Below are 13,723 nucleotides of genomic sequence, written 5' to 3'. Positions count from 1 at the left end.
AGTGTTGGCAGTAGTTAATTAGCCAGATGCTGCCCTGTGATTTTGGTTCCTTGAAAGGAAATGTGAAGCTGGCAGGTTGAGTTAACTGTGGGTCATGTCTTTGGGCCACATGCTCTCACCATACACTAGTAAATTAGCAGTGAGTGTTTGCCTGTCAACCTCTGAGTTGAAAAGCAATGAGTGATGGAAATTCTGGGGCTGGGAATCTGGGCTTTCATCCTCTCTAAATGCAGCACAAACCATGTGGACCGAGAGGTATCTGGCATATCTCTCCATGCATCTTCTATAAAAAGACTCCTTGACTACTTCTTTTGTAGCTACGAGCTATAGTTTTTGCTGTCATCTGGCTCTGAAATATCTTTTCCCTCCCCTGCCTCCCCAGATCCTTCGCACTCTGCCCTATGCAGCTGAAATGCCATAGCACCTGTAACTCCCCTGAGAACTGACTGGGACTGCAGAGCACAGTGACTATAGCTCACCTAGTATTTCCACTTCTCTCTATATCACATCTATTACATGCACATGTGTCTCTCCAGTCAAACCAGGACTTCTTTCAGCTTATTCATCTTTCTGGCCTCAGTGGCACCTATCACCATGCTTTGAACCCAAACATGGTTCCCCAGGAGACAGAACCTGCTCTAGAGTACTGCATACCTGGATTCTGAGCCCAGCTTGCCAATTAACAGATGTGTGTCTTGGGCCTTAATTAACCTTTCTATGCCTCCATTTCATCTGAAAAGTATCTCATATCTTCTCAAGGCTGTGATAAGAATTAGACATAACAAATGTAAAGTGTCTACAGTAGACCATCTCAAAATGGCAGTGATCACAAGTTTTACTACATTTTCATTACAACAAAGAGTTTGTTCAGAAAATATATAAAATTATTTCCTGTCCATGGTAACTAGCATGATGCTGCACCTACTAGAAGCATATGGATATACCTTGACTCTGGCTTTTGGAGAGTGAAGTCCTTAACGTAAGAGACCTACCTTGAACTCTTTCTCAATGTTGGCCAGCACTGCCAGCTCATTGCTAAGTTCTAAAGCTGTCATGACTGGGTCTTCACTAGACAGTGATAGGTAAGCTGGACTTGCCAGGCCCTTATAGGCATTAATCCTAGATCTGGAGTGGCTGAAGGAGTCATGCTTCTGTTTTTGGTTGCATTCACTGCACTTGCAGAAATAATCATGAGGCCGTTCAATCCGAGCACCCTTCCGCAAGAGGGTGTGCACTATTTCATATTCCTGGCAGTGGGCAGCCAGAATGATTGGGGTCACATCATGAGAGAACCGCGTCCCATCTTCATCATATGCATAAAAATCATCTTGCTGGAGTTCTGACTGGCTGGGGCTGGTTGCTAACCTCTTGCCTTCAGCAAAAGCTGGATGGCTGAGAATAGCTTCCACGATCCGAACATAACCTTTACTAATAGCTAGAAGCAAAGCGTCCCCAACTCGAGACAGGTTTTCTTTCTTGAGAAGAAGTTCTGTGATTTCCAGATGCTCATTGGCCACTGCCAACTGCAGGGCATTCTGGCCCATGTAATCTACACAGTTGACGTTCAGTGAGAGACATTCTTCTAACATCTTCCTCACCACCGGGATGTTGCCGTATTCAGCAGCATCTAAAAAACGCTCCTCCTCAACAGATAAGCTTGTTGAGTGATCATTAAACATGTATGCTGGTCCCCGGTTGGCTAGCCTTCTCCCCTTCTCACGGAGAATCGTCTGCCGCCGGTGAGCCAGTCTGCTGTCGGTGTCCCGGCTGTAATAAAATAGAAAGATTGGAACAAATCATATTAAAAGCATTTTACTGTGCCAAATGACCTGCTGTTCATCTAATGCAACCCTCAAGTATATTAGATGTTGCTCATCAGCTCTAGACCAACTATAATATAAATGAAGATGTGTTTGTTAATGGATTCCAAGAACTTCTCCTTTAAGAAAGCCAAGCACTTTGCAGATTTCAATGTTTCCATTTGGGATGGAGACTGGCAATTCCTATCATCTCTCTGTGCTGTTCACATAGGGATTAACGGGTATGTGTCGATCACAGATGCTGTAAGGCCCAGGAGAACCAATGGTGACAAAAGTAGAAACTTTCCTGCCCTAATAAATCTTACTGTCTCAGGGAAGAAATTGGGAATCAACACAGTGCCTTGTCATCAGCTGTTTGTCATGATAAACCTAGAGCAGCATTATCTAATGATGCTTCCAGGAGAAAGTTACAGGCTAAAGACGGAAAGATGTGTAGGACTCAGGGGAGGTTATGTTTTGGGAGTGTGAGACAGAGTGGGTGCAAATAGACAGTTTCCCCAGCACAGGGATCAACCAGATGCTACAGCACAGGTCTCATTAATGGGAACAATTGAGACTTGGACTCTGCGAGGTGTTCTAAAAATCACTGGAAATGAGAACATTGTGATTACAGTACAGGTGGGAAAGAACACCTCTATGATGAAGACAGTGGTCAAAAAGGTGGTAGCCTTCAGGATAAGCCTTCACTCTGTGATAGGAGAAAGTGATTCCTTCTCTAATCAAATGCTACAATGGGGATTTTTTTCCCTTATTGATTTATAACTTTACATCTTATAGTTTAAGACTCAATCCTTATCACTATCATTAACCACAGACTCACATGGGCCCATCCCTGCAGAACAAAGAGGGGATATGTTAGGAGGACAGGGGCCTGAAATTTCAGAGGGGAAAAGGTGTGATTGATGATAGATGTGAGAGATGTTTCCTTCTTTATAAATGTTTATAGAGCCATCCATCTAAAACTGTCACAAATTTCCCATTAGGAAGAAATTAAAGTCAGTCCAAAGACCCCATAAATGATCCTTCCCTCCAATGTGGCCTAATTATGTTTCTCTATGAGTCCTTATCCATCTTGGTACCAAGTCTCTTGTCTCTGGTAGTGTGATGCCCAAAGAAGTAGTGATATGTCAGCCACTCAGAAACAGATTATGGTTCTCTAAGGAGCTCAAAGAGTATGCTGACACATTCACCAATGCTTTCCATAGACTCATTCAGCAATAAACCCTTCCACCATCCTTGGTCTCTCTTCAAAAGTAACCAGCCTGATGTTTTATTAAAGAGACAACTTTGTACATTTAAGAAATGATGTCTAGCGAGGCACCGGGGTGGCTCAGTCAGTTAGGCATCTGACTCTTGATTTCAGCTCAGGTCATGATCTCAGAGTCATGGGACTGAACTCTGCATCAAGTTTTGTGCTCAGCAAGGAGTCTGCTTGTTCCTCTCCCTCTGCTCCTCCTGCTACTCTCTTTCTCTAAAATAAACACATAAAATCTTTAAAAATAAAACCATAAAAAATAAATTTAAAATGTTATCCCAGGCCAATGGCTAGACATATGCCACAATTCTATTAATTTTTAAAGTAGGTCTTTAGATACTGTATAGGGAACTTTTGTTAAATATTAAGAAAATGATTTTTACATCTATTTTGATTTCTATAGCTATTGCTTTGTTTTCAATTCCATTTTTAATTTTATCAAGTTATGCACATGCACAATTTAAGGACTCCATAAGCATGTTATAAAAAAATAGCAACCCTATGTTCTTCATTTACCCCACTTTCTGATCCCCAGAGGTAAGAATGTCAACTATTTAACTGATTATTTTATAATTTCAATCCTTATATCCATATAACTTAGTAATATTGTGATTTCTGATTTTCCAGGTTTGTCATTATCTATGGATTTCCCACCGAAGCTGAGCATTTAGCTCACTTTCACATTCTCCCTCCTCTCATACACACACCCACATGGACACATACAAACATGTTTCACAGCTCCATATCATTCCAGGATAGTTATGGTGTAACTATTATGTTAGGATAATGCAGTGCTAGTCCAAGCTTTGACATGCGTGTGTCTTTCCTGGCACTACTTCTCTGTGTCCTGAAACCCAGTAATTAAAAATTCTCTTTCTGTATTCATATGCTTAATGTTCTGTGTATGTATGACTAATTCAACAAAACTCTACACTCCTTCAATCTAAATCTTCATTTAATTCATCCAATGTGCTATGTGTTTTTTGAATTTTAGCTTCTTGAAGAGTGTCTATGAACCTGGACCCAGCTGTGGTCTAGATTCAAATGTATGTTGTTCTTGGATCTTCTGTTTGGCATCATCCCAAGGATTCTCTTCACTTTACTTTTGTGATGGATCCTCATGTAATGTATCCCAGATCCTCCTCCCTCTCAGTTCACTCCCATAATCCAGGACAGCACATCTTCTAGGAGCTGACAGAGAAAACGAGCAGGAGAGGAAAATTCCTTCAGGTTTTGCATGTCTAAAAATGAGTTTGTAATATCAACAATCTTAATTCAAAGTTTGGCTGGGTAGAGAATTCTAGGTTGAAAATAATTTTGAAAGACTTGTTCTATTAGATACTAATTTTTGTAGTAGCTCTTGGGAAATATGAGGCTGGATATCTCTTTGCTGCTGCTATCCTAAAATTACATAGTTTTTTATTGGAGGGAATCTCTTTTCCTCCATCATTCTGTGCACCCAGTAAATCTTTTCATCTAGAAAAAAATGTGTCCTCTGAGAAATATTTTTTTTCTTTTTCTGAGAAATATTTTTTACTCACATCTCTGATAATTTTGTTTCTGGCTCACTGTTGTTTCTGGGACTCCTTTTGGATGCTGGACATTCTGGGATTACCATTTAATTTTCTTATATTTTCTCTCCAATTTTCCAGTTAATTGCGTGTGTTTTTTTTATTGATTTGGTTTTAGTTTTTTAGGGGTTTTGTTTGTTTGCTTTTGTATTATACTCTGGACATTTCTCTAACTTTATCCTCTAATATATCTTTTGAAAATTTTTCTCTGCTATTATGTTTTTAATTCTCGAGAACATCTTTTTGTTCTTTAGAACACCTTTTCTTCTTTCAAAGACACATTTTCTTCTCTTCTCTAAATCCAGAGACATTAGTGATAAAGACTCTACACAGATCCAAATACTTCAGAGAATCTACTTCTAAGTTGCTTTTTCAAAAAGATTTTATTTATTTATTTATTTAACAGAGAGAGAGAGAGAGCACAAGCAGGGGAGTAGCAGAGGGAGAGGGAGAAGCAGGCTCCCCCCTAGGCAGGAAACCCAAAGCAGGGCCAATCCAAGGACCCTGAGATCATGACCTGAGCTGAAAGCAGATGCCCAACCAACTGAGCCACTAGGTGTCATAAATTGCTTTTTAATGAATATTTCATCCTCTATATTTTGTATCAGAGTTTTTCCTCAAAAAGCTAGTGATTTTTGTAGCTATTCTTTTCTATTGAAAAAAGTATTAATTCCAGAGTCTTTTCTAAAAAAAGTGCAATTTTCCCTCAGAATAATTTGCTAATGTAACTTTTGGCAAAAGATGATTCTTGGAGGTGAGTCTTTAGAAAGGCAGCATTATGTCTGAAGTAAAGAATGTTACCTGAGGTCGAACTGCAGAGAGATCACCAAGACTTGTCATGTAAGCAGCCATCCATCCTCTTTCTTCTGAGATTCTGACCCCCTTCCCTTCTCTCTGTCATTCTTCCGGCTTCTAAGAATCCCCTGCAGTCCTGCCTCCTGCAAGCATTCCCCCCATAGTTGCTGCGATAGGACCAGAGGAACCTCACACCTTAGGGAAGGGGAAGGTCTGCTGAATATGGATAACGAAAAAGAGAAACTGTAAAATCTAGAGAAAACAGTTAAGATGAGAGGCACCTGAGGGGCTCTGTTGGTGAAGCATCTGCCTTTGGCTCAGGTCCTGGGATCAAGTCCCATGTCAGAGGGGAGTCTGCTTCTCTATCCCTCTCTGCCTGCGGCTCTGCCTGCTCACTCTCTCTCTCTCTCTCTTTCTCTCTCTCTCTCTCTCTCTCTCTCTCTCGCATGCTCTCCCCCCCCCCCCCGTAAAATAAAAAAAAATCTTTAAAAAAATAAAAGTGGGATGAAAGTACTAAGAGTGAGGACTTGGGGAAGAAGTTCTGATGCTACTAAAACAATACCAAATAAGCACAAAATAGACACAAAATAAGACCAAGAACCAAGTCTGTTTTGTTCTTTTTCTTCCACAAGAATGGGTGAAATAATTACTCTAACCAAGGCTTTTCTGGGGTCCACTGAAATTACAAATGTGGAAAGCTCCTAATTTTGGGTTTCACTATTTCTCATGGCCACAGGAATATGCATTTCTATGAACAAGAAGATCACCAGCTTCATCACTTCTCAGCCATTATTCAGGTGGAAGACTAATAGAAAGGCAAGGACTGCAATGGTGATCGATTGGCTTTTGTCTTTTTAAAGAAAGAAAAATTATTATCAGTAACTTTACTCATATTCGAATTTTTAATCTGTTTTCCAGAGTGTTATTCATTCACCTAACACCTCTAAATATATACTGAGGTATATATTCTGTATTCTATTACTGAGGTAATATACACTCAGTTCATTTTGAGTTGCGACATCTTTAATTCCAAAATTTTAAAATACTGATTTATGACTGAATGCCTATAGATCTGAATAATGGCAGGTCCTAACCCAGCAAGCCACTATTCATAAAGATATGTCCTGTTTCCTTCTAGACTATTATGGCTTTCATACCTATAGCTTCCATTATTTTGAGGAAACAGCAAAAACATTTCCACAGGGAATGTTTTCTTCATTTTTTAAAAAAGAGTTTATTCATTTATTCATGAGAGACAGAGAGAGAGAGAAAGAGAGAGAGAGAGGAAGAGACACAGGCAGAGGGAGAAACAGGCTCCATGCAGAGAGCCAGAAGTGGGACTTGATCCCGGGTCTCCAGGATCATGCCCTGGACTGAAGGTGGTGCTAAACCACTGAGCCACCTGGGCTGCCCTGTTTTCTTCATTTTTAAAGCATCTCCTGTCTCATCATTGCAAACACTAATATTAATCACTGGAGTGACATACATTTCAGATACACTTTTTATAAAAAGGCCTAGATTATCATCATTTCTTTGGCACTCTGTCTAGAGGGGAGCCAGACATACAATGTTTATAAACGCATCTGAGAAGATGCTGTGGGCATACACCACCCATTCTTGCATGGGTGGTGAGATAGAGGGAGGGCTGCCAGTAGGGGGACCCAACAAAATGCATATTTTGCTGCCTCCCGCCTTCCCTAACTGCAGTCTAAAAAGGCTCTATGTATTGTATTTTGTCACAAGTGGTGTTGCTTAATCCCTGCCTTTCAAATGCAAAAGCAAAATGTGTAAAATAACTTTTCAAGGAATACACATTTTAAGACTTTCAAGAAAGATATTAGATGCTGCTAGATTACATTTACCCCTTCAAGAATGGATTTTATAAGGCCATGTTGTAGAACTGTACTTTAATTGCAAAGAAACCTAGTAAAACCATCTACTAGAAAAGGGGACACCCAAAACAATATATCAACAGAAGCGATATTTTCATTCCAGCTAAAGGGCATATTTTTGCAAAGTCAGTTCTTCTATTTAAGAAAAATATTTATTAGGAATTTTTATTCATCCATTTAGCCACATGTAACATGATTAGATGTTTAGTAAGCTACATTTTCATGTCTGTATTTTAAAAATTTGTTTTATCACAATACATAAATACCAGTTCCAGGAAGGAATGTATCTAGCCACTGCCCCCTCGGTCCTCAAATATTGATTAGGTCATGAAAATCAATAGTTTTTACATACCTCATTTTCCTGATACTTTTTGCTGGCGAGATAGTGCCAGTTGCCCCAGATAGTGAGAGATGGAATAATCCATCTTGACTGAAAATGCTGGTAATGCAAATTAGCTTCTGAGTCAGATGGACTGTGTGCTTTGAGTCCATAGCATGTAATATCTCTATTTCCTGTTCAAATATAATGTGCTTTTACCAAATGGAATTGCTCTTATACAAACTAAGCTTTATATTAAGTATCTAGCTTAACTTTTTATTTGTTGTTTCAAAAATCCTTGAAATTTTAAAGGGAAAGCACAGTTGTACTAAAGCAGTGTGAATGTAAAGGGCATGTGAGTATCCACGAGGCACAGGGGAGCCGAAAATGCCGACAGTCAGCCAGAAGGTGAAAATGAAGGAAATTCCAGGATGTACATTTTATTATCTGCACAATAACCCATGGGAAAAGTTGAACTTAAGTATTTAGAGATTAACAGTCAACACAACTGGCAATTTTGCCAAACACTTTAGGAGAATGAATGATAAGAGTCCTTTTATCCTAATGAGACTGTTTTTACATGTCTGCTTACTCCGGCCACACACATCTGTCCCTCCCTCTGGGCTGAGGAGCAGTCAGCATATGCGGTGGCTTCCCAAGTCCCGAGAGGAGGGACTGTTGTGTCTCTTGTTCACCAGAGGATTCCCAGGGCTTAGCAGAAAGGCACATTGCAAACTAAACAAGAACCAAGCTTCTGGAGCCCACGTGCTCCCAGAGAGCCAACAGCAAAGAAGATGCACAACCCTACTGACAAAACACAGGCCGAACCTCATTGTGTGGATCCGGAGATATGAATAACATCGTAAATCCCAGAGGGCAGGGCAAGATGACAGAAGAGCAGGGGTCCTCAACTCACCTGGTTCCACCAACTTACCTGGATAACTTTCAAAACATCCTGAACACCTATGAATTTGACCTGAGATTTAAAGAGAGAAAGCCGGAATGCTACAGAGAGGAGTTTTTGATTCTAGCAAGGTAAGAAGGTGAGAAAAAAAAAAAAAAAAAAAGAGAAAAGAAAAAAAGAATCAAGTCAGGGAGGGGCACCGCAAGGAGCCAGGCTAAAGCAGGGTGGCAAAAGCCTCTGGGACAGGAAAGCCCACCCCTGGAGAAGCGGGAACTTTAAAAATCCACACCAGATTTTTCTGGCATGGGAAAGTGCTCAGCAGGGATTTGGGCAGAATTGCTGGAGGGGCAGTCAGTGAAGCCTCCAGTTTCCCAGAGTCACTAATAGAGGCAGTGTGCCCAGGGTAAGTGCACCACAAACTGTGGACAGACCTCGGTAAAGGGCTGGAGTGCGCAGCCGGTGGGGCATGGGGGTGGGGGGAAGCCAGTGGGTTAGGTGGGCAGCTCCGGATAGAGGGGCCTGCACCTTGCTGCCTTCGGGAGCCGGGCTCCCCAGAAACGCAATTCCAGCAGCACAAGACCGCGAATCCCAGAGCTCTGAGAGTGGACAAAGCCCACAATCCTGCACTCCCCCTGGGACAGGCAGAGGAGGGGAAGGCAAGGACAATGAGAACTCTCCTGCTGCTCGGCACCCTGCAAGCTGTGCAGATCAGTGCACCCACACCGGCCATGGGAGCATCTTGGCCAGGACAAACTGGGAGACTGCGGTAGTTACTGCGGGGAGCTGACTCCAGGGCTGGAGAACTGACTGCCACCAGTGTTGTTTTTCCTCCTTGTTTCACCCTGTGCCTGGGAGATGAGGGGCCACCAGGGAAAAAAGGCCTCACGGGATAAACAGCTCACACTAAGCCTGGCACCAGGCAGGGGGCAGAGCATCTCCACCCAGCACACATACCTGAGAATCAGCACAGCGGACCCCTCCCCCAGAAGACCCGCTGGAAGAATAGGGGAAGACCAAGTTCTTGACCAAGCAGCCCTGGAAAGCTCCAGGGGAAGTCGAGGGATTTATAGTATATAGAACTAGAGGGTCCTCCCACTTAAAAATTTTTTTTCCCTTTTTCCATTACAACTCATTTTTATATCAGACTAAAAATTTTCAAAATTTTTCCCTTTTCCCACCTTAACTACAATATTTTAACACCTCTTCATTTTTATGTTTCTTCCTTTTTGACTTTTAAATTTCTACAATTACATGTCTTAGATACGTTTTCCACTTCTAGATTCCCTTCAACATACTCAATTTAATTTTGGGAAATATACAAGATATGGTTTTTTTGTTTTTTCTGCCTCATTTTGTTCTACAATGGTGGAAGTTAATCTCTTCTAAAACATGACCAGCATGCACCCAAACCAAGTGGAATACGATGTTAGTTCATTCTGTAAGATTATATTCTCTCTTCATTCTTATTCTGCAACCCTCTTTTATCCATTTATGCTTCAGTGGTCAAAGTTGGGGCTTTCTACAAGTCTTGCTAGTATATAAATTTGGGACTGAGCATCTTCTAACTTACAGAACTTGATACACTCAGAACCAAGAGGATCATCCTCTAGAACCCCTCAGGTAGACTACATTCTCCCTTCACAACAACACCTTCACCACTGCCATCTAAGTACCCACCATTTTATTCTTCTCTTTTTCCTTTCTACATTTGTTTCTTTCTCATCTTTTTCTTTCTTCTTCTTTGAAATTTTTGACCTTTTATTTTTTCCTACTTTGTTTTAAGATTTGTTTTTCACATTAGTGGTCCTTTTGTTTTATTTTGTTCTGATCTTTGTTTTCATTTACTGGTCTCTGACCTCGTCAGAATCATCTACGGTGAAATTTACTTAGGTTGTGGTTGATAGTCTTGACACAGCCTGCTCATACAGCCACTCTGCACTGAGCAAAATGACTAGAAGGAAATTGAAGCAGTCATCAGAAACCTCCCAAGACACAAAAGTCCAGGGCCAGATGGCTTCCCAGGGGAATTGTATCACACATTTATAGAAGAAACAATACCTATTCTACTAAAGCTGTTCTGAAGGATAGAAAGGGATGGAATACTTCCAAACTCGATTTATGAGGCCAGCATCACCTTGATTCCAAAACCAGACAAAGACCCCACCAAAAAGGAGAATTACAGACCAATTTCCCTGATGAACATGGATGCAAAAATTCTCAACAAGATACTAGCCAATAGGATCCAACAGTACATTAGGATTCACCATGACCAAGTGGGATTTATCCCCAGGATGCAAGGCTGGTTCAACACCCATAAAACAATCAATGTGATAGATCACATCAACAAGAGAAAAAACAAGAACCATATGATCCTCTCAATAGATGCAGAGAAAGCATTTGACAAAATACAGCATCCATTCCTGATCAAAACTCTTCAGAGTGTAGGGATAGAGGGAATGTTCCTCACCATCTTAAAAGCCATCTATGAAAAGCCCACAGCAAATATCATTCTCTCTCTCTTTTTTTTAATTTTTAAAAAAAAAATTTTTTTTTTTTTTATTTATGATAGTCACAGAGAGAGAGAGAGAGGCAAGGACACAGGCGGAGGGAGAAGCAGGCTCCATGCACCGGGAGCCTGATGTGGGATTCGATCCCGGGTCTCCAGGATCGTGCCCTGGGCCAAAGGCAGGCGCCAAACCGCTGCGCCACCCAGGGATCCCGCAAATATCATTCTCAATGGGGAAAAACTGGTAGCCTTTCCCCTATGATCAGTAATACAACAGGGATGTCCACTCTCACCACTGCTATTCAACATACTACTAGAAGTCCAAGTCCTAGTCTCAGCAATCAGACAACAAAAAGAAATAAAAGGCATTCAAATTGGCAAAGAAGAAGTCAAACTCTCCCTCTTTGCAGATGACATGATACTGTACATAGAAAACCCAAAAGACACCACCCCAAGATCGCTAGAACTCATACAGCAATTCAGCAATGTGGCAGGACAGAAAATCAATACCCAGAAATCAGTGGAATTTCTATACACTAACAATGAGACTGAAGAAAGGGAAATTAAAGAATCAATCCCATTTACAATTGCATCCAAATGCATAAGATACCTAGACATAATCCTAACCAAAGAGGTAAAGAACCTATACCCTAAAGACTACAGAACACTTCTGAAAGTAATTGAAGAAGACGTAAAGAGATGGAAAAATATTCCTTGGTCATGGATTGGAAGAATAAATATTCCTAAAATGTCTGTGCTACCCAGGGAAATTTATAGGTTCAATGCAATCCCTATCAAAATACTATGGACTTTCTTCACAGAGTTGCAATAATTTTAAGATTTGTGTGGAATCAGAAAAGACCTCGAATAGCTAGAGGAATATTGAAAAAGAAAACCATATCTGGGGGCATCACAATGCCAGATTTCAAGTTGTGCTACAAAGTTGTGATCATGAAGAAACTGTGGTACTGGCACAAGAACAGACACATAAATCAATGGAACAGAATAGAGAACCCAGAAATGGGCCCTCAACTCTATGGTCAAGTAATATTCGACAAAGGAGGAAAGACTATCTACTGGAAAAAGGACAGTCTCTTCATAAATGGTGCTGGGAAAATTGGACATCCACGTGCAGAATGAAACTAGACCATTCTCTTACACTATACACAAAGATAAACTCAGAATGCATGAAAGATCTAAATGTGAGACAAGAATCCATCAAAATCCTAGAGGAGAACACAGGCAACAGGCTTTTTGAACTTGGCCACAGCAAATTCTTGCAAGATACATCTATGAAGGCAAGGGAAACAAAAGCAGAAGTGAACCCTTGGGATTTCATCCAGATAATAAGCTTCTGCACAGCAAAAGAAATAGTCCACACAACTAAAAGACAACCTACAGAATGGGAGAAGATAGTTGCAAATGACATATCAGATAAAGGGTTAGTTATCAAGATCTATAAAGAAGTTATTAAACTCAACACGGGGGGGAGGGGCACGATGGGGGGGGAGGGGCAAGATGCCGGAAGAGTAGGGTCTCCAAGTCACCTGTCCTCAACAAATTACCTAGAAAACTTTCAAATCATCCTGAAAATCTACGAATTCGGCCTGAGATTTAAAGAGACCAGCTGGAACGCTACAGTGAGAAGAGTTCGCGCTTCTATCAAGGTAGGAAGACGGGGAAAAAGAAATAAAGGAACAAAAGGCCTCCAAGGGGGAGGGGCCCCGCGAGGAGCCGGGCTGAGGCCGGGGCGAGTGTCCCCAGGACAGGAGAGCCCCGTCCCGGAGAAGCAGGAGCTGCACCAACCTTCCCGGGCGAAAAGGGGCTCCCGGGGAATTGGAGCAGGATCCCCAGAAAGGCGGGGATGCCCTCGGGCTCCCTGGGACAGTAACAGAGGAACTGCGCCCCGGGAGATGCGCCGAGCTCCCTAAGGGCTGCAGCGCTCGGCGGGACCGGAGCAGCTCGGAGGGGCTCGGGCGGCGGCTCCGCGGAGGGGGCTGCGGGGCGGGAGCGCGAATCCACCAGCGCAGGCCCCGGAGCACAGGGCGCCGGGACACAGCCCAGGATCCCGCCTCCCCCGGGACAGGCAGAGGCCGGGAGGGCCCAGGACAGCAAGGACGCTCCTGCCTGGAACTGAGCAGATCAGCGGCCCCGCCCGGGAGCCCCCAGGCCCTGCAGACGGAGAGCCCCGGAGTTACTGCGGGAGCTGACTCCAGGGTCCCAGAGCTGCCCCCGCCACTGTGGCTTCCTCCCGGGGCCTCACGGGGTGAACAACCCCCACTGAGCCCTGCACCAGGCAGGGGCAGAGCAGCTCCCCCAAGTGCTAACACCTGAGAATCAGTACAGCAGGCCCCTCCCCCAGAAGACCAGCAAGACGGACCAGTTCCAGGGGAAGTCAAGGGACTTAAAGTATACAGAATCGGAAGATACTCCCCCGGGTTTTTTTTGTTTTTGTCTTGTTTTGTGCTTTTTTTTCTTTCTTTCTTCTTGATTTCTGATTGCTTCCCCCACCCCACCCCCCTTTTTTTTCTCCTTTCTTTCTTTTTCTTTCTCTTTTTCTTCTCTTTTTCCCCCTTTTTTTCTTCTTTCTCTTTTTTCTTTTTCTCTTTTCTTTCCTTCTCTCTCTTTTTCTCCTTTTCCCAATACAACTTGTATTTGGCC

The 13,723-nt window shown here is 42.4% G+C and overlaps 1 protein-coding gene across 2 annotated transcripts in view; it reads right to left on the bottom strand.

Moving 5' to 3' along the window:
* Nucleotides 1-13,723, bottom strand: part of TRPC6 (transient receptor potential cation channel subfamily C member 6) — a 122,100-nt gene that overhangs the window by 32,131 nt on the left and 76,246 nt on the right. For both annotated transcript variants that reach the window (XR_005990109.1, XM_041769918.1), the window contains exon 2: nt 993-1,767. Coding sequence is in view for 1 of the 2 variants with exons in the window: in XM_041769918.1 (XP_041625852.1) it covers nt 993-1,767 (775 nt within the window). In the remaining variant the exon portion in view is untranslated. The remainder of the gene's footprint in view (nt 1-992; nt 1,768-13,723) is intronic.

This window comes from Vulpes lagopus, chromosome 10 (genome assembly GCF_018345385.1).
Source record: "Vulpes lagopus strain Blue_001 chromosome 10, ASM1834538v1, whole genome shotgun sequence".
In the NCBI taxonomy this organism is placed as follows: domain Eukaryota; kingdom Metazoa; phylum Chordata; class Mammalia; order Carnivora; family Canidae; genus Vulpes; species Vulpes lagopus.
This window is presented reverse-complemented; position numbering and strand designations above follow the sequence as displayed.